Source organism: Taudactylus pleione, unplaced genomic scaffold (assembly GCF_031769625.1).
Source record: "Taudactylus pleione unplaced genomic scaffold, aTauple2 ptg000121l, whole genome shotgun sequence".
Classification (NCBI taxonomy): Eukaryota; Metazoa; Chordata; class Amphibia; order Anura; family Myobatrachidae; genus Taudactylus; species Taudactylus pleione.
The window spans coordinates 18,245,618-18,269,944 of record NW_028284523.1 but is presented as its reverse complement, the minus strand read 5'-3'; the positions used below and the strand labels follow the sequence as shown (position 1 = coordinate 18,269,944).

General features: G+C 43.6%; 1 protein-coding gene across 1 annotated transcript in view; it reads left to right on the top strand.

The window, feature by feature from the left end:
- The window catches only part of GRID1 (glutamate ionotropic receptor delta type subunit 1), a 326,741-nt gene that overhangs the window by 19,097 nt on the left and 283,317 nt on the right, over positions 1-24,327 (top strand). The window contains exon 2 of the mRNA XM_088472239.1: positions 10,571-10,624. Coding sequence (XP_088328365.1) covers positions 10,571-10,624 — 54 coding nt within the window. The remainder of the gene's footprint in view (positions 1-10,570; positions 10,625-24,327) is intronic.

Below are 24,327 nucleotides of genomic sequence, written 5' to 3'. Positions count from 1 at the left end.
CTAAGCAGGGTTATGGTTTAGTGGCACAATGCTGGTGGCAGGGCTAGGCTCTGTTCCCACTGCAACAGGTAGCAAAACCAAAAATCATCATTGGCGGGCAGTCAAAGATTTTAGAGAATGATCAGATAGAAGGAAAAAACTTTGACCATTAGTGGGAAACAATCAATGGATGTTAACCATCGATGTTCATTGGCCATACCTACCTCTAAATATTTATTATAGCCCTAGTGGGAAAAATAAGCTATGCTTTGTCCTCTCCAAGATGCTGGAGAACCAATTTAACCTTTGTTATAATAATATGAAGAAAACACATATATGAAGCCTACAATAAATAATGTATGGCTTCAGTTTTTAATACTTAAATTTATTTTTTCTAAAGAAACCATATATTTTCCAAAGTGCCTTCAGCCTTTCAGATAAAAATAGCTTATTACAACATATTTGTATATAACCAGCCATGTTGTTCTTTCTATATTATTTTTTATTTGCACATGAATGTTGCTTTAGGCGATTACTAAGCCCCGCTGTACTTATGCTTTTCATTGCATTGAGCATTGTGAATTGATCTATCTTGACTTGGTTTTCTATGAGGTACCATACTTATGTTGAATGAACATATTTAGAAAGACATATTTAGAAAGATGGGACAAATATTCACTATATTCTTCTTGAATTTGTTATGCCATTTAATGATCCATTATAGGATAGTAATTTATTTATTTTATAATTCAGCCTGAAATTTCAGTGTGTGGTTTGCTTAAAACAACATGTGTCTAGCAGCTTCGGGCATGCTTGCATGTTGTCCTGGAGTAATGAGAAGCGTGCCAGGTGGCTATCTGATTAAATGAAAAACACTTGCTGATGTTAGTAAAGGAGAGTACAATTCTTTACATTATAAATTTTATAATTGACTGGTTTTGGAGTAAACACAATATAATAGGATACATTCATTGTAAAAGAAAATAAATAACATTTTCTAAGAATCTCATTTTCTAAGAATCTCATCCACCAGTACAAGAAAAAAATAGCAACTCAATAAACCAAAAAATGTCAGGGAGAGATTGTGGAGATGGTTCAGTTGAAAGAGGCCTCCATGTGGGCAGACTTGATATAGAAAATTTCTTGAGGCCATACCCCCATCTCAGTTCTTATGTGCTAAAACTAATCATCACTAAAAATAAATTTCCTATGGCCTGATGTCATTACAAGAACCAGCCAATGCTTCAGGGTTTAACCCTTCAGACCCAGGTGACCTTCTTTCAGCCTTCACTGGTGTTCTACTCTACAGAGCAGCACTTGACGTGACATACTATACCAGCAACCTACCAATCCATGACATAAAGCTGCACCAGTTGTGGGAGTTTGGAGTATGCTTTATGAAGACTGTATACCTATGGTAGTAGCTTTATAAGTAATAATACTACTCACAAAAATAATATAGCTATATGTGTGACAATACATTTTACCAATACAATATCTAGACAATACTTATATAACCTCTACTACTACTACACTGTATGCAAATAGTATAATACCTTTCAGCAAATGAGGGTACAAAACAATACCAATTAACCACTTACAACTGATAGTTTTTAAGTTACCACCACTCTAGCTTATATGCCTATTTTATATGTGTAGGGATCTTTATATACAGTATGTTGTAATCCTTTTATATTTGTGGGCTTTTTATCTTTACATTTAATAGCTTTATTTTATCATATATTTTTCTTAGTTGCCTGTCCTCTTTAATTGTGTTTAATATATGTCTTCTTTTCCTAGTCTAGCATAGTATTATTTTCCTGATTGTTATTTGCTCTTATATCTTAGCTAGTACTCTGGAATTCATTTTTTACCCTTGAGTGTTAGTTTCTGCTTTTCCTAGTTCTTCTTTCTGCCTCCACTTTTCCAAGTTGTGTGGAGTGGTAGTGACAGGCTTTCTTCAGTTCCAGGGTTTTGCGATCAGGAAGAACAACCAAAGTTCAGGGCTAGTGCTTATGAAGCCAAGCCCAGCATTCACAGTGTGATAGTGCCCACGTGCAAGTTATATAGCCATCTATTTAATTAAAGGAAGATACTGTAAGTCTTTTATTATAGCTTCTCTCTATTATACCAGAGAAAGTTGCTAGCCAGGGGCCCATAACAGAGAAACTATTTGCTGAGAATCATTGGTGAATGTACATTGTATATGTATGAATTGCCAGAGCCAGTTCATAGTCATACTGTATATTTGCAGATACATGCAAGATGAGGTAAGGCTCCTTTTACTGTTGCCAACCAGTTCGCCGAAGTGGCAACTAATTTCTAATTAGCGCACTATACAGATCAGCAGCTTTCTGATCTGCACAATGTGATTGCTCATGCGCCACTCTATGATGGTACTTTGAATGTTTTGGTCAACAATTCCGTTCCACATGAGAAACGCATAGCCGCAGACACAACACGTGTTGAGGTGGTGGGTCAGGAGTGGTCTTGATCCTTCACACTACTGTTTGTGAACATGATTACTTCTGAAATTGCAGCTCCTATTTTGCTAAACATGGAAGAGGTGACTAATTTCTATCAAACAAATATTTCCATCTTGAATATCCTTTATGCATCAGTAATGTCTAATTATGAAAGTGCTTCCATGTAAGGAAAATACATAGATGATCCATTTAATTTCACGTGAAGGATAACCTTTGGCGTCTTAGTGAAAATGATCCATAATTTAGATATGAAATAGTCAGTCATTATTCCACTATTGTGCTTTTGTTGTACATTAGCAGACCTGTGTGTGGAAAGAACTGAGAAGAAAGACAGCTGCTTTTTTGTTTGCTATCATCACACCGATTTAGCTGAGGAATGATGAAGTATATTCTAATGCAGATGCACACTCGTTAGATTAATTTCAATATAATAGCTCTATAATCATAGTCAGAACCATAGTATTTTATTCAAAGGGGTTGACCCCTTCCTCATTGTTTACATGATTCATGTGATTGTGTATCACTTGGGAATGCACATAATGGCACTATAGAATATAGATAATACATTCTGTGTATATAGAGATGTGTGTATACTATATATATGTGTGTATAATTTATATATACATACATATATACGTATGTGTATATATATATATATATATATATATATTTATATATATATATATATATATGTGTGTGTGTAAATATATATATATATATATATATATATATAAATAATTTAATACAACTAATAATTAAGTGTCTGAAGACCTGTTTGAGTATGGGCACACCACATAGGATACAGTGGGCAAGATGAGCAATTCGTAGAAGCGTATTATACTGTGGGGAATTACAGAGCAATAAATAAAAATGCTTTTAGGGTATTTTACATTTTTATTTTAATAAACACGTCAATTGCAAGTTTGTATAATAAGCAGTGCCTCATTGTGCATGCCTCCAGGCATGAAATGAGCAGGAAAAAAGCCCATGGTGATTTTAAAAAGAGGGAAAAATAAATATTTTGCTAGACGTATCCAAAATGTGACCAAGTTTCTGGCTCTGCAAGTTAAACACTGTAAACTTAAATGTGCTGACCTAATCTTTTTTAATCTAATAACACACTGGACTATAAAAATATCAAGTTACTATGTTATATACATACATTTTATATACAAACCTTTTTGCCTTCCTAAGCAAAATGGTATAATTTATCTCCCCCTGCACACTACAATGCCCTAGAAAGGGAAACTCTGCTAGGAACGAAAGTGTAGCATTCAGAACAGTATCTATTTTCATCACTAATTAACTTTTAATTGCAATTTACATTAGAGATGTGCGCCGACCCCCGTGTTTTGGTTTTGGATCTGTATCTTCTATGGTTTTGGATATTTTTCCTTGATGTTTTGTTTTAGGTTTTGGATCTGTATTTTTTTCCAAAAAATGATATAAACAGCTAAAACCACATAATTTTGGCCTGTTTTTGTTCCTACAGTATTAATAACCTTAATAACAATCATTTTGAGGCATTTCCCTGCATTTATAGCCACCTCACAGCTCACAATATTGATTTCTATATTTTTCACCAATATAGGCCAAAGGCTGCAGCGAGCTGGTTGGCTAAAGTAAGCAACAGAGCAGCAGCACAAATGCAGGCAGTTTAAAAAAATATCAGACATCTATGAAACATTGCCACACAGCAGTGGCAGACAGGATGGCAGTTTAATAAACTATAATAATGTCAGTCGGCAATGCCCCAAATTGTGCAAAATGTAAACAAAAGAGGTGCAAGATGGAATTGTCCCTCCCACCCACTCTTATGTGGGATATTAAAAAGGACATGCACGGTTTAACAAACCAAGCACTGACACTTTTGTGGCCGGAATCCTTGGTTTGTATGGGCCCCCACAAAACATTTTTTGGAAGGACTACCTTCAATTATTAAGGAGGAGGTTGTTGACGAGGGTGTTGGTGGTGGAGATTGCATGTGCTGGTGCAAACTGCTGGTAGCTGATATGATACTGCTTGTTATTAATTTTCAAATTATTATAATTTTGATAAACAATTTGCATGAACTCGCTGCAAATGACGTAACAGGGAGGAGGTGCCTAGATGGTTTACATCCCTTCCTCTGCTAATTTTGTCTTTACAAATGGAACAGATGCCTTTACAACTTTTGTCAGAATTTAGATTAAAATAATTCCACACCCAAGATGTGGCTTTTCTGGCTTTCTTTTTATCCTGAGCAAGAGCTGCTGCCACTGGTTGCTGATTTACGCAAACAACATCCTCATTAGTGTCAGATAGGATACAAATTTTCCCCTCATCCTCATTTTGCACTTCCTTCACACTATCATCCTCATTTTCTATTATTTCACCATCTAATACTAGCACAGCCATCATGGCGTCAGTTATCCGCTGTGCAACTGTGTTATTTACTTCCTTTATCAAAGGACTGTTTAATAGTCAATTGTTTGTTTAAATTACTACTAATAGTAGTCTTCTTGGTCCCTTTCTGGGATGAAGATCCACCCCCAGCAGCAGCAAGAGGTGTAGCTCTCAAGGATCCTTCTGAGGAAACAAGGATAGGAGAGGAGTCAGTCATTTTTAGAAAATTGGATGCAGGACTACTTCCGATCATGAATGAGGATGTTGATGATAAAGCAGGTGTTGGTGGTGGAGATTGCGGGTGCTTGGATCCAGATAGAAGGGAGCAGCTAGGTGACACTGGACCGATTGTTGTTCGTTTTTTTTTGTTTTAGAATTTGAAATACCCTTTCCAATTTGATGAATGTGCTGCAAGTGATGCAACAGGGAGGAGGTTCCTAGATGGTTAAGGTCCTTACCTCTACTCAATGTTACACGGCAATGGTTACAAATGGCTTGGCAAGGGTTGTCTGGTTTTGGGTGGAAATAATTCCTCACATGAGATGTGGATTTTTTGGTCCTTTGCCCAGGCATGGTAACATTGGCATTTTTCCCACCATGAGCAACAACTATTGCCTGATTTACAGTTTTAACACAAACATCCTCGGCATCAACATCCTCATCATCATCAATGTCCTCATCATCCTTTTTGTTTTCGCCAACTGCGTAAATATCCTTCTCATCCTCCTGGTGCAATTCCACAGAAGCATCCTCGATTTCTACGTCACATATTGACTTGTGCTGCTCATCCCCACATTTGCAGAGGGCATACAAATGGTGGAAGGAGGATCCTCTTCAAGCACAGTACTAGAAAGGTCAGGCTCACACATGGCAACCGCGGACACACTTGGACTCTCCTCAGTATCTGTGACTTTCGGAGACAATTTAAATTTTTTTTGGATCTCTTCTTCAAGCAGAAGGGCTTAAGTCATCACAACTAGAACCACCAGTCATAAATAAAGGCCAAGGCCTTATGCTATCCTTGCCACTTTGTGTAGTAAATGGCATATTGCCAATTTTTTGTTTCTCTAAAGCTGACTTAGCTTTAGATTTTTTTTCTTTAACAAGGTAAAAGTTTTTTTTTTTTTTTACATGGCCTGACTTAAGCCCTGGTGCATCTGCCTTCAAAGATGCATCATATTTTTTCACACTGGGGGGAAGCACCCCTGAATGAGACAGCAGCACCCCTGCACATCTACGTTGCTGATAAGTATGGCTAATGTGCACACACACATAGAAAAACATTTTTTACTTTTATTATACTGGGGTTGAAGAGCACCCCTGAAAGAGGCAGCTGCCCCTTGATAAATGACAAGGCAACACCCCTGCACACCTATGTTGCTGATAAGTGTGGCTAACGTGCACACACACACAGAAATAAAATACTTTATTTTTTTCACACTGGGGGGGGAGCACCCCTGAACGAGGCAGCAGCCCCTTGATAAATGACACAGGCAGCACCCCTGTGCAACTATGTTGCTGATAAGTGTGGCCAATGCACACACGCTTAAAAAAAAATCACACTGGGGGTGAAGAGCACCCCTGGTGGACAGAGCACCCCCTAGACAATACAGCGGCACAGCCAGCCAGACCCTATGGACAACAGCCAGCCAGCCCCTGTGGAGTGTACAGGACAACAGCCAGCCAGCCCCTGTGGAGTGTACAGGACAACAGCCAGCCAACCCCTATATGGACAACAGCCAGCCCTGCCCCCTACGGACATTAAGCAGCCATCCCCTGAGTGTCAACAGTAGGCAGCCCCTATGCACAGCATTACAACAGCACAGCACAGCTATCACATTCACAGCCCCTTTCCTCTTCACTCTCCACAGCCACAATGAAAAATGGCAGCGATCGCGGGACCTTTTATTCAATCCAAATCCCGCGAAAATCCGACAGTGGGATGATGCCGCTTTGAGAACCGAATCAGGCGGGAAAACCTGAGCCAACTCGGAACTGCCTTGTATCTCCTAAGTTCGGGTGGGTACGGATCTCTGATATCCGAACCCTCTCCTCTCTAATTTATATTATTGTGTGTTCTCATTAGGCGTGTTATACTGTATTCTTATGTTAATTTGAACAGTTAAAATTCACTATCTTTAGCTAAAAATGCAAAAAAAGTAAAAAGCAAGTGTAGTAAAAATATCACAGTGCTTATGTCATCGGTTCACATCCAAGAAGGGTCCTGTTTGTGTTGAGTTTGTATGTTCTCTCTGTGTTTGCATGAATTTCTTCTGGGTATACCAGTTTCTTCCCACAATTCAAAAACATACTTATAGCTTTTAGTCAGAAACTAATTAGCCTAATATGTTTGTGTATGTTTGTCTATGTGGCTTATTGTGAGTCACGTGTAGATGAGGCCGCATCTGTGTCTTATGGGGCATATCCACTAGCAGACCAAAAAGCAACTGCATGATTACAAAATTGTAATCGTGCAGTTGTTTCACAGTCTGCGCTGTGCCTACACTGAAGATCAGTCGTTCAGTGTAGGCACATCAGTCATCCCCTAACATGCTCAACCTGACGTTATCGTCAGGTTGACTAGCATGATCGGCAGATGATTGAAGTCGGAAACAACCAACGGGAGCGCGCATCGCTGGTCGTTTCCGACACTAATGTGCCAGATTCATGCACGATTCATGAGCGATTGAACAATATCGTTATCGTTCCATTGCTCATAGAAATCGGCAAATGGATGTACGCCTTTATACTGATGCTGCAGCTGGTTTCGTAATACTCGTAAAATCCACTTGCAGCAATTTGCGGAAGTGCTTTTTCGTCTCACTGCATCTTTAGACTCATCATCGGTGCACCATCGGACACTCCATCGAAACTTACACCAGTGCTGTGACAGGTACAGTTTCTCCATCTTTATTGTGAGCGGCTGTGCATCCCTGAGCGCTAACTATCAGGGCACATGTGCTGCGTGACTGGGGCACATGCTTAGACTTCAGCCAACTGTGTGCAGCATTGACACCTCGTGTAACTCAGAATCAGCCCCTATGTGTAAATATAGAGTGTAAGCTCCGCAGGGGAAGGGACTGATGTGAATGACTACATGTTGTCTATAAAGTGATGAATAATATGTGTGAGCTATGGCCCTCATTCAGAGCCGTACGCTCTGAGCAGAGCGCACGCTCTGAATGAGGGCCGGGCTCCATTTTCATGGAGCGTCCTCCTGGACGCTCGTATAGCTGTGGGTCACCACCCACAGGCTATACGAGCGTGCATTGTGATGGCCGCGATGGTCGAGACCATCGCGACCATCGAAATTGCGAGCCGGAGCCTGCGGTTGAGGTTTTCAACCGCAAGCTCCGGAGTGATTTTGGCTCTATCAGAGCCAAAATCACTCCCACTGACATCACTAGTGATGTCAGTGGGCCGGCTTCTGACGGGAGGCGTTCCCGTGGGAACGCCCCCATCAGGGAGGCACGCCCCCGGCACGCCCACCAAAGGGGGCGTGCTGTCAATCAACATTGACAGCACGCCCCCTTTGATCGGACACAACGAGCGAAGGACTTTCCTTCGCTCATCGCGTCTGGCACATGCGCACGACGGAGCTCCCTCCGTCGTGCGCATGCTCAGTCCATAACATCGACCCACTTGCGAGCGGACAGCCGCTCGCGAGTGGGTCTGAATCAGGCCCTATATGAAGAACTGTTAATAAATAATTAAAGGTTCACCTAGGCACATAATATGTTCACCTGCCCAGTAGAAAAATACACATGGAAATAATTGAAACATTTTAATTTATGAATATATCGCTGGTGGTTGACAAAATTAAGGATCATTCATTATTTTGTATTAAGGCAATGATGGAGTGGGTTCAGGAGATAAATTCTCTTGGGCTTGATGTGGTTAAATTCTTGCCAGTGAGTAACAATGCACAATACTCATTCTCTGAGACCTAAAGCTGCTATCTCATCAAAATATATGTAAATGATGGAAAACCCATTTCTTCCATGATATTACATACAGTAAAGTAAGTCATATAGCATAACGCAGTCACTTAATTTGACATTTTGTACCTAGAAATACTTCATCAAGGCCCTTGAGACACAAAGTTTCCCCAAAAGATCTACAACAGTGGTTGGGGAACAGGGGTAAATTACCCCACTTGGGGTAAAACTGAAATTCCTGGGGGTAATGGATGCAGGGCTGGAGGTGCATGTGAACTGGGTGCGACGCTGCACCCGGCGCCAGTGACCTCCAGCCTGGCGCCGCAGGGAGGCTCTAAGCCAGATGGCCGCTGAGATGTTATTACCAGCGGGCGCCCGGCTCCTTCCCTGCAGCACCGCGTTAGCCGGAGGCTGGAGTTCTCTTCTGAACTCCAGCTTCCAGCTCTCCCCATGCGCACTATGGGAGGGACATCATGACGTCTCTCCCATAGTTCCGAGGAGCAGCCGGGCGGACAGGACGGCGGCGGATACAGGAGCAGGGATTAAGGTAAGTGTTTTTTTTGTACAAGCAGCACTACAGGGGCACAACTAATGGGGCATAACTATGGGGTCCCTGCTACAGGGGCATAACTATGGGGGCACTGCTACAGGGCATAACTATGGGGGCACTGCTGCAGGGGCATAACTATGAAGGCACTACTACAGGGGCATAACTACAGGGGAACTACTACAAGGGCATAACTATGGGGGCACTGCTACAGGGGCATAACTGTGGGGGCACTGCTACAGGGGCATAACTACAGGGGAACTACTACAGGGGCATAACTACAGGGGAACTACTACAGGGGCATATCTATGGGGGCACTGCTACAGGGGCATAACTGTGGGGGCACTGCTACAGGGGCATAACTATGGGGCACTGCTACAGGGGCATAACTATGAGCGCACTGCTACAGGGGCATAACTATGGGGGCACTGCTACAGGGACATAACTATGGGGGCACTGCTACAGGGGCATAATATGGGGGCACTACTACAGTGGCATAACTACAGGGGCATAACTATGGGGGCACTGCTACAGGGGCATAACTATGGGGGGCACTACTATAGGATTTCCTTCCTTTCAAATCAAGGGGGTAATGTCAGCGTATCTAAATATAGTTTGGGGTAAAAGGTAAAATAAGTTCCCTGACCCCTGATCTACAAGGTTGTAGCTCATTTTATTTTTTATCCTTCTCTGATAGGGAATTCCAAATATGTGTTTCCAATCAGATAGTGCAATTGAGACAAAAGCAGGAAATATATTATTAATGATGCAAGTATACCACTTAAAGGGAAGATAAAAAATCAGTGATACCAACTACTGTGTATAGTATTGTGTATTTTGTACCATTCATTGTACTTAAAATGACAGAAGTTGGTGTCAGGAAACAGAAATAAATATTTTATATGCTAGACTCTGAAAATTGATTGCCTGCAATACATACTTCTTTTGTAATGTCAGTGTGCTGTGATTATAACCCGCTGGTTAATTGTGCTGTATGTTTATGTTTGCTGTAGAAAATACTTTTCTCTGTGTGTCCTAAAAGCAACCTTTGAAAAAAATAAGTGATGTCTTCTATGACAACAGTAGCCACTTTATAAGTCTTGTTTTGTAAGTTTTGAAAAAGCCCTAACTTCAAAATTATAAATACTATTATTAAGCAGTTTTAGAAAGTGCTGGGAAAAATATGACATTTGTTGTGACTGAACTAATGTGTTTTTTTTTTTTTCTCCCTGTAGGCAGTGGAAACAAATCTCGCTTCCAAGGATAGCCACTGGGTGTATGTAAATGAGGTAAGAAAATAAAAATAGAATATTGTGTACAACATTAATATAAGGCATCCACTAGGAATATTATCGTCACTTTCAGATCATTATGATACCAATTACTTTTATTGCCCTCTGTTTTAATGGCATAAAATATACAGTGTGGAAATGTGCCCATGCTAGGGTAGTGTCCATGCTCTTTGGTCTTGCGTATTGGATGTGGCACCAGTTACACACCCCTTGCTATGGCCTTGCATCTTGGACATGGCACCAGTTGTACACTCCTTGCTATGGCCTTGAGCCAAGATCCCTTACTGTAATGTGCACAAATGGACATTGCGGTAGCACTTTGTGGAGAATTTAATTCTCCAATACCATTTTATTTCATTAGTTTTTCCTTCTGATAGAAAAAAAACAAAACTTGTGATATTTAGTAATGAAATCTCTTCTGTATTCTGTGTGGAACTGTCAGCACCAGCTAGACTGACTCTTCTGATTTACATATGCAGTGAACTAATCCATCCAGGCCTCATGATAGCAGACTGAATACTTTAATTTAGATTAAACTCCCTACGGCACACATTAATAGAGTATAGCCAAGTCATTTACCAGTGTATTTATTCTATCTTTCCTTTTATTAGACCTTCCGTGAGTAGCTCTAGTGAATAAACCAGAGACATTAATTTTGTTTTCTTATTGTTTTTGTTGTCAGAACTTGATGTGTCTTTCAGTAAAGTATTTGAAAGAGATCAGGTATATGAATTCCTTTATATCACCTGTATAATTGGTGCTGAGTGATGTAACCACTGCTTTGTTCATACTGTAAGTAATCAGCAAGATGAGTAAGAAATGGTGATGGGTATGAATTTATTTTGCAAGATAGCAGTTCTCTAAAGTAGAGGTTCCCAAACTCTGTCCTTAAGGCACCCATACTGTCCAGGTCAGGGGTAGCCAACCCTGGTCCTCGAGAGCTACCAACAGAGCAGGTCTCACAGAGGGCCTGATTCAGAGCCGGACGCTATTTGCGGTCGCTCGTTCAGAAAATGGGGACGGGTATTTAAATTGAGTGCTCGCTCTTTGCGGTCTGTTGACGCCTCTATGTCTGAGCGAGTGAACGAAATATGCGCTCGCTATTTTGTAAAGACGCCCCCTGGCCGCTTGCATCCTACGTCATCTCTGCTATTTATTTGATTAATCGAGTACATCGAAAGGCATCTGAACTGCTAGCAGTGCTTGTGGTAGGATTTTCCTACCGCAATCATGCGAACAGTTCAGGCTAAGAAACAACCAAGTGACGTGGTTGATGACGCTGCTTTGTTAATTATGCACAACCTTAAAACGCACGTTTTTACCTTTTGGCACGCCTGCGTTCGGATCACCACTCCCTGTTTTCAAGCACCTTCCCCTGTTACCACCCACAAACGCCTCATCCTGTCACTCAAATTAGCAGGCACTCGCTATTTTGCGAGCGCTCGATTTCCGACTGCAATGACTGGTTGGTGCATGCGCATTACAACCCATACGTATGTGCAGATGTGCGAACATCGCTCGGAGCGAACGAGCGGCCGCTTACGAGCAGCTCTGAATCAGGCCCAGAATACCAAGTATAATAATTAGCTCCACCTTTGGATCTTTTCAAATGTGTTTAGTGAGTAAAGAATACATCTGTGCACCAGCTAGGTAATCTGGAATATGTGAACTGCTAGTAGCTCTCGAGGACTGAGGTTAGCCACCCCTGGTCCAGGTTTTAAGGTTAACCATGCTTGGGTACAGGTGACTTAATTAATACCTTAGTCAACTTGATTTAACCATGTGTGCTCAGCGATCGATATCCTTAAAAGCAGGACTAGCCTTGAGGAACAAGTTTGGGAACCACTTCCCTAAAGGATTGCAAAAAAGATTGTCAAAATATACTCTGTTTGGGGTCTTTCCCATTTCAGACCCATAGTATGAAATAGTTTACAAAATATACCAGTATATGAAGAATGATTTTATTAGACATGTGTTAGGTGCAACCACCAAAGGGGCATGTACATTAGTACTGTATATTGACACATTGTTATAACATAACTTTCCATAAACAGATTTTCTAACCTTATACTACGAGGGCTGATTAAAAAGTAATGAGACTGATTTTTTTAAATTCTAAATCAGATGCTTTCAAAGGATCTGAACATATTTGTTTTTCAAAGTAGCGTCAATACATTTTTGCAACATTTCAACAACGATTCAAAGATGTGCAGTAGACTGTTTTGTGTCATCACTTTTAGTGTTGCAGCTGTGGCATTTTTCACATCATCATCTGTTGAGAACTTCTTTCCGTGCAGTTGATTTTTCAGGGTTGGGAATGCACAGAAATCACAGGGAGCATAGTCCAGGCTATATGGAGAGGGTTCCAGTGCTGTCCCATTCACTTCAGTCAGTGCTGCCAATGCAACAGCAGCAACATGTGGCGGGGCGTTATCTTGAAGCAAAAACACTGTTTCTTCAACAAATGTGGTCTTTTCTTCCTCATGACTCCACACAAATGAGTTTTCAGGATGTTTGCATAGTAGTCACCATTAATTGTCTGTCCACGGGGAAACCAGTGCTGCAGCATCAAACCGTGCACATCAAAGACCAGCAGCAGGGCCAAAACTAGTGTTTTTGTCACCCAGGGCAAGACCATAATTTGGCGCCCCCCCTCCCCCTGTTTATTCCCCCGCAGCAGTGCCCACATAGTAATGCCCCTTCAGTAGTGCACCTATAGTAATGCCTGCTGAGGTAGTGCCCCTGTACTAGTGGCCATATGGTAATGTTCCCATAGTAATGCCCCTGTAGTACCCATACGGTAATGCCCCTGTAGTGCCCAAATAGTAATGCCCCTGTAGTCCCATATAGTAATGCCCTCTAGTAATGCCCCTGTAGTGCCCCTTAGTAATGCCCTTGTAGAGCCTCCTGGTAATGCCCCTTTAGAGCCCATGTAGTAATACCCCTAGTTATGCCTCTGTACTGCCCATTTAGTAATGCCCCTGTAGTGCCCATGTACAGCCCCCTGCTAATGCCTCTGTAGAGCCCCCTGGTAATGCCCTGTAGTGTCCCCTGATAATGCCCATGTAGTGCCCCCTGATAATGCCCCTGTAGTGCCCCCTGATAATGCCCCTGTAGTGCCACCTGGTAATACCCCTGTAGTGCCCCCTGGTATTGCCCCCATAGTGCCCCCTGATAATGCCCCTGTAGTGCTCCCTGGTAATGCCCCTGTAGTCCCCCTGGTAATACCCTTGTAGTGCCGCTTACACACACAAAAAAAGGAATTACCTTAAACCCCGCTCCTGTGACCGCTACCGTTGGGTCCTCCCAGCTGCTCCTCGGAACTATGGGAGAGACGTCATTACGTCTCTCCCATAGTGCCTGTGGGGAGAGCCGGAAGCTGGAGTTCTGGACAGAACTCCAGCCTTTGGCTAGCACGGTGCTGCAGAGAAGAGTCGGGCGCCCGCTGGTAATAACATCTCAGCGGGCGCCTGTATTAGAGTCTCCTGTGGCACCGGGCAGGAGGTCACTGACGCCGGGTGCAGCGGCACACCCGATGCACGTACACCTCCAGCCCCCCCCTAGTTGCGGCCCTGCCAGCAGAAGCATGACTTTACACGCTGAAGGAATCACACAGAATTTTTAGGGGCGGAGGTGAATTTGCATGGACTGGACTGTTGTTTGGATTCTGGATCATATTGATGAATCCACAATTCGTCCCATGTCACAATCGATGTCAGGAAATCAGGTATCCTGTCCGACATTCGAACGACATTCTTGCTTGAATCAACTTGTCTTCGCATCTGCTCTTCTATGAAAATTTTGGATACCCACCTGGCACACACGCAATGCATTTTAACTTCCTTTGTCACAATATGCTGAACCTGTTCGAATGAGATGCCAAGTGAAGCCAAAAGTTCACGTGAAGCTAACTTTCTGTCATATTGCAACATCTCCACAGCTTTGGCAATGTTGACATCTGTAACCATAGTGGATGGTCTCCCAGAATGCACTTCATCAATCATTCGGGTATTACCCTCTTTGAAGTGCTTCCAAAACTGAAATACTGCAGCATGGCTAATTGTTTCTCCACTGTATGCTTGCTGCAACATTACATGAGTTTCGTTTCCATTTTTTTCAAGTTTGACACAAAAGTCTATAACACATCTCTGACTTAGGGGTCTATTTACTAAGCAGTGTTAGGAGACAGAGTGAAAAGTGATAAGGTGCCACTAAATATTGGGACATTGACAGAATTTTCATATTTTGGCCTCTATTCACCACCACAATGGCTTTGAAATGAAACAAACAAGATGTGCTTTAACTGCAGACTTTCAGATTTAATTTGAGGGTAATTACATCCAAATCAGGTGAACGGTGTAGGAATTACAATGGATTCTATATGTGCCTCCCACTTTTTAAGGGGCCAAAAGTAATGGGACAAACTAAGCAATCCTAAATCTAACTTTCACTTTTTAATACTTTATTGCAAATCCTTTGCAGGCAATTACAGCCTGAAGTCTGGACCGCATAGACATCACCAGACACTGGGTTTCATCCCTGGTGATGCTCTGCCAGAACTCTACTGCAAATGTCTTCAGTTCCTGCTTGTTCTTCGAGCATTTTCCCTTCAGTTTTGTCTTCATCAAGTGAAATGCATGCTCAATCGGATTCAGGTCAGGGGATTGACTGGCCATTGCATATCATTCCACTTTTGAGCCTTAAAAAACTCTTTGGTTGCTTTTGCAGTATGCTTCAGGTCATTGTCCATAATTTTTCTGGCACAGGGCACCAAAAAGTTACGGCTCTGTGTATATATATATATATATATATATATATATATATGTGTATATATGTGTATGTATGTACAAATATATTTAAAACACAAAACTTATCCACCACTCCACCTGTGCAAAGTCATTTTCACCTGAGGGGCTAAATTAGTATGAAGAGGGGGGCACAGGCAGAAGTGTGTGTGTATATATTGTGATAGGATCACTGGTAAAGTGGTCTGTGGCAGGTACATTTGTCCCAGATTCCTGTCTTATGTGTTTTAAACCCCCAGGAGAAAGTCTGCAGTGTAGCAGGCTTGAGACTCGGCTTTTTGAAAAGCCGGTTTGGGACCTGGGGGTTGTGGGTGAGAGGAGAGGGAGTGCTCCACCCACGGCCACTCCAGGTTTTGGGCCTTGCTGCCTGGTAACAGGCTTGTTAGGGTTTCCACCTGAGAGTGGCCAATATAAGCCTAGTGTGTATAGGGCTGAGTGTCTCACCTGGGAGAGCAGACTGGGAGTTTGCTCAGAGACACTGGAAAAACCTATCTGTGAGTGTTGTCCTGTGCCTTTGTTGCTGGTGAGGGCATTAGGCCTTGCCAGGTTATGGTAGTGAGGGAACCACCTGTAAAGTTAGAGCCCAGCCAGGGCTAGGATTTATGTTTATGGTTTCTTTTTGTTATTTCTGTTTGGCACAATAAAGACTGGCGCCGACCAGCTTGTACTCGAATCCAGTCTGGCGTACTGTTTCCCGGCTGCTGTGTGTGTAAGGAAGGAGTCCCCTACCCAGGAGACTCCTGACTGTGTCACAATATGGTGGAGAATGCGGGCACCCACACACACTGAAGTTGCAGTGAGAGGAAAACTTTCCGTTTAAAAATTAAAGGGACAGACACCCAATTGGTGAGTGTGGAAATAACACTGTGTCCTTGGAGTCCCATAGAGGAGGCATCAGCCAATGCTCAGAGAGGCAAGGTTCAGCTTAAAACCGACACCCCAGGACAAAATGGAGGACATTATTAAGGCCTTGCTCCAAGCTACAGCAGCTCAGCAGGAGACTAACAAACTTCAGCAGGAAGCTACCTGGGCTCAGCAGGAATCCACCAGGGTGCAACTGTTGGCCTTGGAGACAGCCCAGAGGCAACAACAGGTCGCCGTCGAGGAAACCCACCAGGCCTTAGTGGAAAACAGCCAGGCCTTAGCGGAAAACAGCCAGGCCATAAAAGAGGTGGTACAGCACCTGGTCGCCCAGCCCAGAGATGTTACTACTGGTCCTCCCACCACCACTCACTCCATACGAGCCAGTCACTTCCTCCAAAAGATGACTTCGGGTGGTGATGTGGAGGCCTACCTCACCGCATTTGAAAGAATGGCCGAAAGGGAGAGTTGGCCCAAGGAGCAGTGGGCAAGTCTGGTGGCACCTTTTCTGTCGGGGGAGCCACAAAAGGCCTATTTTGACTTATGCCTGGCTGATACCAAGGACTATAAAAAAACTAAAACAGGAGATCCTAACTCGCTTGGGAGTCACCACCTTTGTTCGTGCCCAACGGGTCCACCGCTGGGAGTTCCATATGGACAAGCCTCCACGTTCACAGATGCATGACCTCGTCCATCTGTCCTCAAAATGGCTACAGCCCGAGACGCTGACGGGACCACAGATTGTGGAAAGGGTCGTGATGGACCGGTACCTGCGATCATTACCTGTGACTCTGCGCAAGTGGGTGAGCTATGCAGACCCTAAGTCCGCAGACCAGTTGGTCGAGCTGGTAGAGAGGTACGTGGCGGTTGAGGAGCTGATGAGTATGCCCCACCGAGCCCCGATGGTGCACTGGCGAACTCCCACAGACACTGGTAAGACTGTTCCAGGGGAGAAGGGTGCTGGGCGGTGGAATGTACCTAAGACTGAGGGTGTAGAACCTGGAGACACGCCTGCCAGGCCAGGAAGGTTCTTGCCCCGTAAACGACTAGACATTAATATGACTCACTGTTTCCGATGTGGTGGCTTCGGCCATATTGCCGCTAATTGCTCACTTACAACTGAACCTATGCAATGTGATACTGCTCATGTCTACCGCAGGGGGTCTTTCTTTGCACAGACAGCCTGTACGGCTGACCGGCAGGCTGTGACTGATAAGCACATGTGTGTACTCACTGTAGATGGCAACCGAGTAGAGGCACTGTTAGACTCTAGTAGCTTGGTGACACTTATGAAAGCTGAGCTGGTGAACCCCTTGAGGCATAAGGGGAAAACTGTTGGTGTGACCTGCATACATGGGGATACTCGATATTATGTTACTGCCGAGGTGAACATCGAGACACCATGTGGCTCTGCTATAGTTTCTGTGGGTTTGGTGCATGGTCTGATGTACGATGCAATATTGGGGAGAGACTTTGCTCACTTCTGGAAGTTGTGGGAAAGCCGTTTTGTTCCAGAAGTGAACAACCCCGATCCATTTGAGAAGGTTGTCGATGTAGTGGAGGAGGGAGTTTCTTCTGAGTCAGAGTTATTCCCTTTTTCTACTATGATTGGCAAACTAGAGAATGCGGAGTGTGACGGTGGCCCGCCAACTGATGTGCCTCCCATTGAGGTGGGAAGTGTTGTTGGGCCAGTTGATTGTCTGCCTGATTTAGAGGTCAGAAGAGAGGTCTTTGCTGTGGAGCAGTTGAATGAACCTACTTTGGTAAAAGCCAGGGAGAATGTAAAAGTAGTTGATGGTAAACCCGTAGACCCTGATAGTCCTTTGTCCTATCCCCACATGGCAATGTGTCAGGATTTGTTAAATCAGGTGACTAAGAAGGGGAAAGATAGAACGGTACTGTCAGCCGTCCGAGCCCCTCCAGTAAATCCAGGGCCCTTAGTTCCCGAAGTGACAGTGGCAAAAATTCAACAACAAGAGGTCAAGGAGTTTCTGATCAGAAATAGGGTGCTGTTCTCTGACGTACCTGGGAAAACCTCGGTCATTAAACATGACATCATCACTGACCCAGGGGTTAAAGTTAATCTAAAGCCCTATAGGTTACCAGAAGCACAAAGAGAATCGGTGTCAAAAGAAATTAAAAATATGCTAGAGTTAGGGGTTATTGAAGAATCACATAGTGAATGGTCAAGTCCCATTGTGTTGATTCCAAAGCCCGATGGGAGTGTGCGTTTCTGCAATGACTTCCGAAAGTTGAACAGTGTTTCAAAATTCGATGCCTACCCGATGCCAAGAGTGGATGAACTGATTGAGAGACTAGGGACGGCAAGGTATTTAACCACTCTTGACCTAACCAAAGGGTATTGGCAAGTACCGTTAACCGAGAGCGCCAAACAAAAGACAGCTTTTTCAGCGCCAGAGGGCTTGTTTCAGTACAAGATGTTGCCCTTCGGGCTACATGGGGCACCTGCTACCTTCCAAAGAATGATGGACAGGATTCTAAGGCCCCATAGACGGTATGTGGCTGCTTATTTGGATGATGTGGTCATTCATAGTCCTGATTGGCAGTCTCACTTACCCAGGGTACAAGCAGTGTTGTGGTGCTGTGCCTTTGTTGCTGGTGAGGGCATTAGGCCTTGCCAAGTTCTGGTAGTGAGGGAACCACCTGTAAAGTTAGAGCCCAGCCAGGGCTAGGATTTATGTTTATGGTTTCTTTTTGTTATTTCTGTTTGGCACAATAAAGACTGGCGCCGACCAGCTTGTACTCGAATCCAGTCTGGCGTACTGTTTCCTGGCTGCTGTGTGTGTAAGGAAGGAGTCCCCTACCCAGGAGAGGGACCCCCTAACCTGACTGTGTCACAATATGAATATAAGTAATATATATATACATATACACACACAGTATCAGGGGCATAACTAGAACTTTTTGGGCCCCATAGCAACATTTTTAAGCCCCCCCCTAACTTAGGTCTTATAAAATGCCCACAGTAGTAGTTCCCCTAAAACTCTAAATGCTCACTGTAATGGTTCCCCTTATGCAATGCACACTGTAATGGTGCCTCTTATGCAATGCACACTGTAATGGTGCCCCTTATGCAGTGCCCCCAGTAGTAATAATGTCCCCTGTAGTAATGCCCCTGGTAACAAGGCCCCTAAAAGTAATGCCCCCTGTAGTAGTGCCCTCAGTAGTAATGCCCCCAGCAGGAAGGGCCCCTGTAGTGCCCCCAGTTGTAGTGCTCCCAATAGTGCCCCAGTAGTAAGGCCCCTGTAGTGCCCCCATATGATGCCCCCAGTAGTAAGGTATTTGGCTGCTGCTGCTGCTCCCCACACATCGCCGCCACCTGGCAGCTATGTGTGTGTCAATCAGTAGCCAATGAGAGTCAGAGCTGGAGCTCACACATGAGCTAAGTCTTCCGGCTCCTGCAGTTGGTAATGGGAGAGACGTCATGACATCTCTCCCACAATGCAGAGCGCGCCAGCCCGGGAGGACTACAGTGGTGCAGACAGTGGTGGGAGCAGGAGCGGGGATTAAGGTAAGTGGTATTATTTATTTTTAAACTTGTGTGTTGTCTATTGGGGGCACTGCATCGTGGGGGGGACCACTACTGGGGGCACACTACTGGGGAGGAGGCTACTAATGGGGCATTGCATCGGGGGGGAGACCCACTACTGGGGGCACTACTGGGGGGGACTACTACTGGGGTACTTCATCAGAAAGTACCCACTACTGGGGGCACTACTGGGGACGGGGCTACTACTGGGGGCACTGTATGGGGGGGACGATTGGGGGCACTGAATAGGGAGAACCACTACAGGGGGCACTGTATAAGGGGCACTGGATAGGGGAGATCACTACTGGGGGCCTGCATAAGGGAGACAATTACGGGGGGCACTGTATATGGGGCACTACTGGGGGCATGCATGTGGGGGACCCACTACTGGGGGCACTGTGTAAGGGGAACTAATGGGGAGCTGCATAAGGGAGACCACTACTGGGGGTACTGTATAAGGGGCACTACTGAGGGCCTGCATAAGAGGGATCACTACTGGGGACATTACATACTGGGGGTACTGTATAAGAGGCACTACTGGGGACCTGCATAAGGGGGATCACTACTGCGGGCTCTGCATTAATGTGCATATGGAGTGGAAAGGAATGTTCAGAGTGATGAGAGAGGGGTGTGTGTCATGTTGACAAGCCCCATTTTTAAGTGACCACACCCCTTGTGACCTCGCCCATTTTTTGGCACATGCACCTTCATTGCACGCACATAGGGGAGCTCTATTTTGAAATTTGCCCTGGGCTCCATATACTCTAGTTACTCCACTGGCCCCCAGTAGTAAGGCCCCTGTTGTGCCCACAGTAGTAAGGTCCCTGTAGTGCCCCCCAGTAGAAAGGCCCCTGTAGCTCACCCAGTAGTAAGGCCCCTGTAGTGCCCCCAGTAGTAAGGCCCCTTTAGTGAGGCCCCTGTAGTGCCCCCATGTGGGCTCCTGTAGTGCCCCCAGTAGTAAGGCTCCTGTAGTGAGGCCCCTGTAGTGCTCCTAGTAGTAAGGCCCTGCAATGCCCCTGTAGTGCCCCCAGTAGTAATGCCCCTGTAATGCCCCCTATAGTGCCCCCAATAGTAAGCCTCCTCACGTGCACACACATGCACAGACACACACAAAAAACCCCAATACTTACCGTAAACCCCACCTCCAGTGCCTGCTGCTGTCCATCCCCGGTGCCCGCTCCTCGGAACTATGACATCACTCCCATAGTGCACTGCTGGACCCGGAAGCCGGAGCTCAGGAGTGAGCTCCGTCCTCCGGTTGCCACTGGCACCGGGGGGGGGGGGGGAGGGCGGGGTGGGGAGGAAAAAAGGAGCCTGGCACCCACTGGTAACACAATCTCAGCGGGCTCGGCAAATGGGGGGTGCGATCACTGGGCCTGAGTGCCGGGCAGACTCATAAGCGTACTCTAGTGGTCGGCGCCCCTAGGAAGCTGCCTAAGCTTGCCTAGTGGAGATGCCGGCCCTGGAAATAGGCTTCCCTACCCCGTACACACAAAACTTTTGCTACATACCTATGACACTCCCATAACACTTGTGTGATGTCATTATCACCGCCTTATTTCATGGAAAGACAGATTGCGTCTGACTTAGAATAGGATGGTTAGCAGACTCAGTATACTCTGGGGAGTTGTATAGGCTGCGGTGTCCATGTCAGTATTATCCATTCCAGGCACCCTGCTAGCCAGATGCAGGGACCATGTGACAGTGATGGTGCCGCCCACAAAGCCCTGCACTGCTTGCACACCCCTAGTTACAGCAACCAGGAGGCAGGCAGAGAAAGCTGCAAATCTGATCCAATTGTTGCAATGCCCTGCCTGCTTCCTAGCCACCATACATATGCATGCTGGCAAGAAATGCCTAATAGCATATTAGTCCCTGGGGCAGATGCCTTCCTGCCTCCCTGGCCGAGCCCATCCCTACCGTCAGTGATCTGGATTCTGAATTTAGAGGAAGTCTGTAAAATATAGCATCCAGAGATCTGCGGTCTGTGTAGCAAAGCCACCAAAGATCTGGTACCATAGCCTCTGATATCCTCTTTGCATACACCATCATTGTGCAACTTATTATTCCCACTTGTCTAAGTAAAATTAAAAATCTGCGTTGATCATGTAAAAAGTGTGATGACAGAGAATGGTCAAGATGAAACTGCATTTAAGTGCATAATCATCTTTAGTGAAACACATAAAACATTTTAAGCATATAATATTATTATTATTATTATTATTATTATTATTATTATTATTATTATTATTATTCTTTGCAACAAGCATTTAAGCATGCATTATATTTGTAGTGGCATTCCATCCTCATTGCCTTCATAGCCATATGAATTTTTGAATGTTCAGATTGTAACCCTGCGAACATGCTAATGATCTGATTTGTTCAGGTTGACTCAAACTGTACCCAAATACAAATGGCTTTGCACTCATACAATGATACATTGAATACAATTGGCACTCTCATCCCAGTGGTATGCACCTTTAAACAAATTAAATGTTTTCAATGGAGACATTACATACAGGAGGTAGTTGAACTCCATCAATACTGTACGCAAACTTTAGGCATCTGATTAAACGTACACTTTGAACAGCTTGTATATAATTATTTGACTAATATTTGTTACAACAGTTACAGGTGAGATGTATCAAGACTTCTGAAAAGTGGAGAAGTAGACGTGATGAAGTTGCCCATAGCAACCAATCAGCTTCTAGCTGGAGTTCATCAAGTACATTCCATAAAGTGATAGGTAGAAGCTGATGTGTTCTCTGATTGGTTGCATGTGCAGCTTCTCCAGTCTTTAGGCAGATTAAAACATGCACCCTAATACACCTAAGTATGCAACTGTAAAATAATTAAAACACAAGTTCTTATATTAAATGAAGATATGGAGAACAAAAAAATATTAAATTAATTTACATCCCACAAAGTCATGATGGTAATATTTCTCATTCTAAACCAAGGAATTTTAGGTGCAATTGCAGAATTAATCTATCATGAAAAAAATTGGTTCAGAAACAAAAGTCATAGGAATACTTTTTAATCAATATAATAATTGAAAACATCAACTTTAAAAGTACAAATAAATTGGAAACAAATCCTCAAATAATGTATACTGAGCAATGATTTTAATCGACAAAAGAGGCAAAAAAATAAAATGAATATGAATGATTCACAAACTGCACCTTAAAGAGCTACCATAATATTTCAATCCACCTGTAATATATTTTCTCTGGATTATTTCATTTCACTCAATATTCTCTAGATAACATAATATCTAAAGAGGAAAAATTGTTGTTTCCTTCCTGTTGATCTTGATGTTTCCTGTTGGGACTGCCAAGCTTCACTGGTTTGAGATCTACATTCAATTCTTTGCTCCAGAAGCTTAAAATTAGTTTTTCCTGTAGAGGAGAACAGATGTATTTTCCTTACAAGTAGAGACTAGATATCTAAGGATGATTAATATGTATTTACCAAAGTGTGTGTTTATGCTTTTATTTAATCCTGTATATTAAAATGCAGTGTGGCAAGTTCAAATAAATTAAAGTAATAAGATGGGCAATTAAAGCTGTAAAATATATTGGACAGTTGGGAACTATATAATATGTTGGTCATTTGGGGCTGTATAATATGCAAATTTTACTTTTCTGCCCATGGTACATTAAGTATAATATTTTTATTATCATACAGCTTTAGTTTTCTATTTTTTTGCTGAACTATGTATATTCCAAGGAGCTTGCTGTGATATATATATGTCTTTTTATAGGTCTGTATATACTTGGCATAGAGAGAGCAAATGCGAAGTAGATGCTTATTTGTAAGGCACAGCACATTAAAGAAATACATATCACTTTATTAGGTATATTACAAAAAAAAAACAATAAATGGTGCAGATTAAAATCTATATTAAAACCAACATGTTCCCGCAATTTTTGAAAATATTCATTATTATATGGAATTTTCCACCTAGATCAGCAGAGCTTGAGGCAGACATATAAATAGCATCATAGTTCTTTGTGTTTTTGACCACTGTAAGGGGCATATTTATAAACATTATTTTTTACTAAAATAATGTGAAAAACTACTTAAATCCCTTCAAGTCACATATTTTTAGGGAAGGGAATTGCTAGATGGTCACAGGGAGGGTAATCGGGGGGGCGTTGGTGAGCCAATGGCGCATGTGCAGACACATTCTTATTGTATTTTTTCTACTCCAGGGTCCTTAGGGATCCACAGAGATACCTTGGGGTATAGGCATGGGCTTGTCCATGGGCACCACACAGTTAAAGATGTCATCTCAGGATGCACCGGGCCCCCTCCTATACCCCGCCCCCAGGCCAAGACACCTCAGTTTCAGTAGGTGCTCGGCCGGAGCTGGGTCACTGCACAGGGGGGCTGTGTGTAACACAGCCCCTGAAGATCTTCAAGAGTGGTAGCATAGGACAGTCCAGCGGATGTCTATGCTACCGCTCTGACACCCCCGCTGG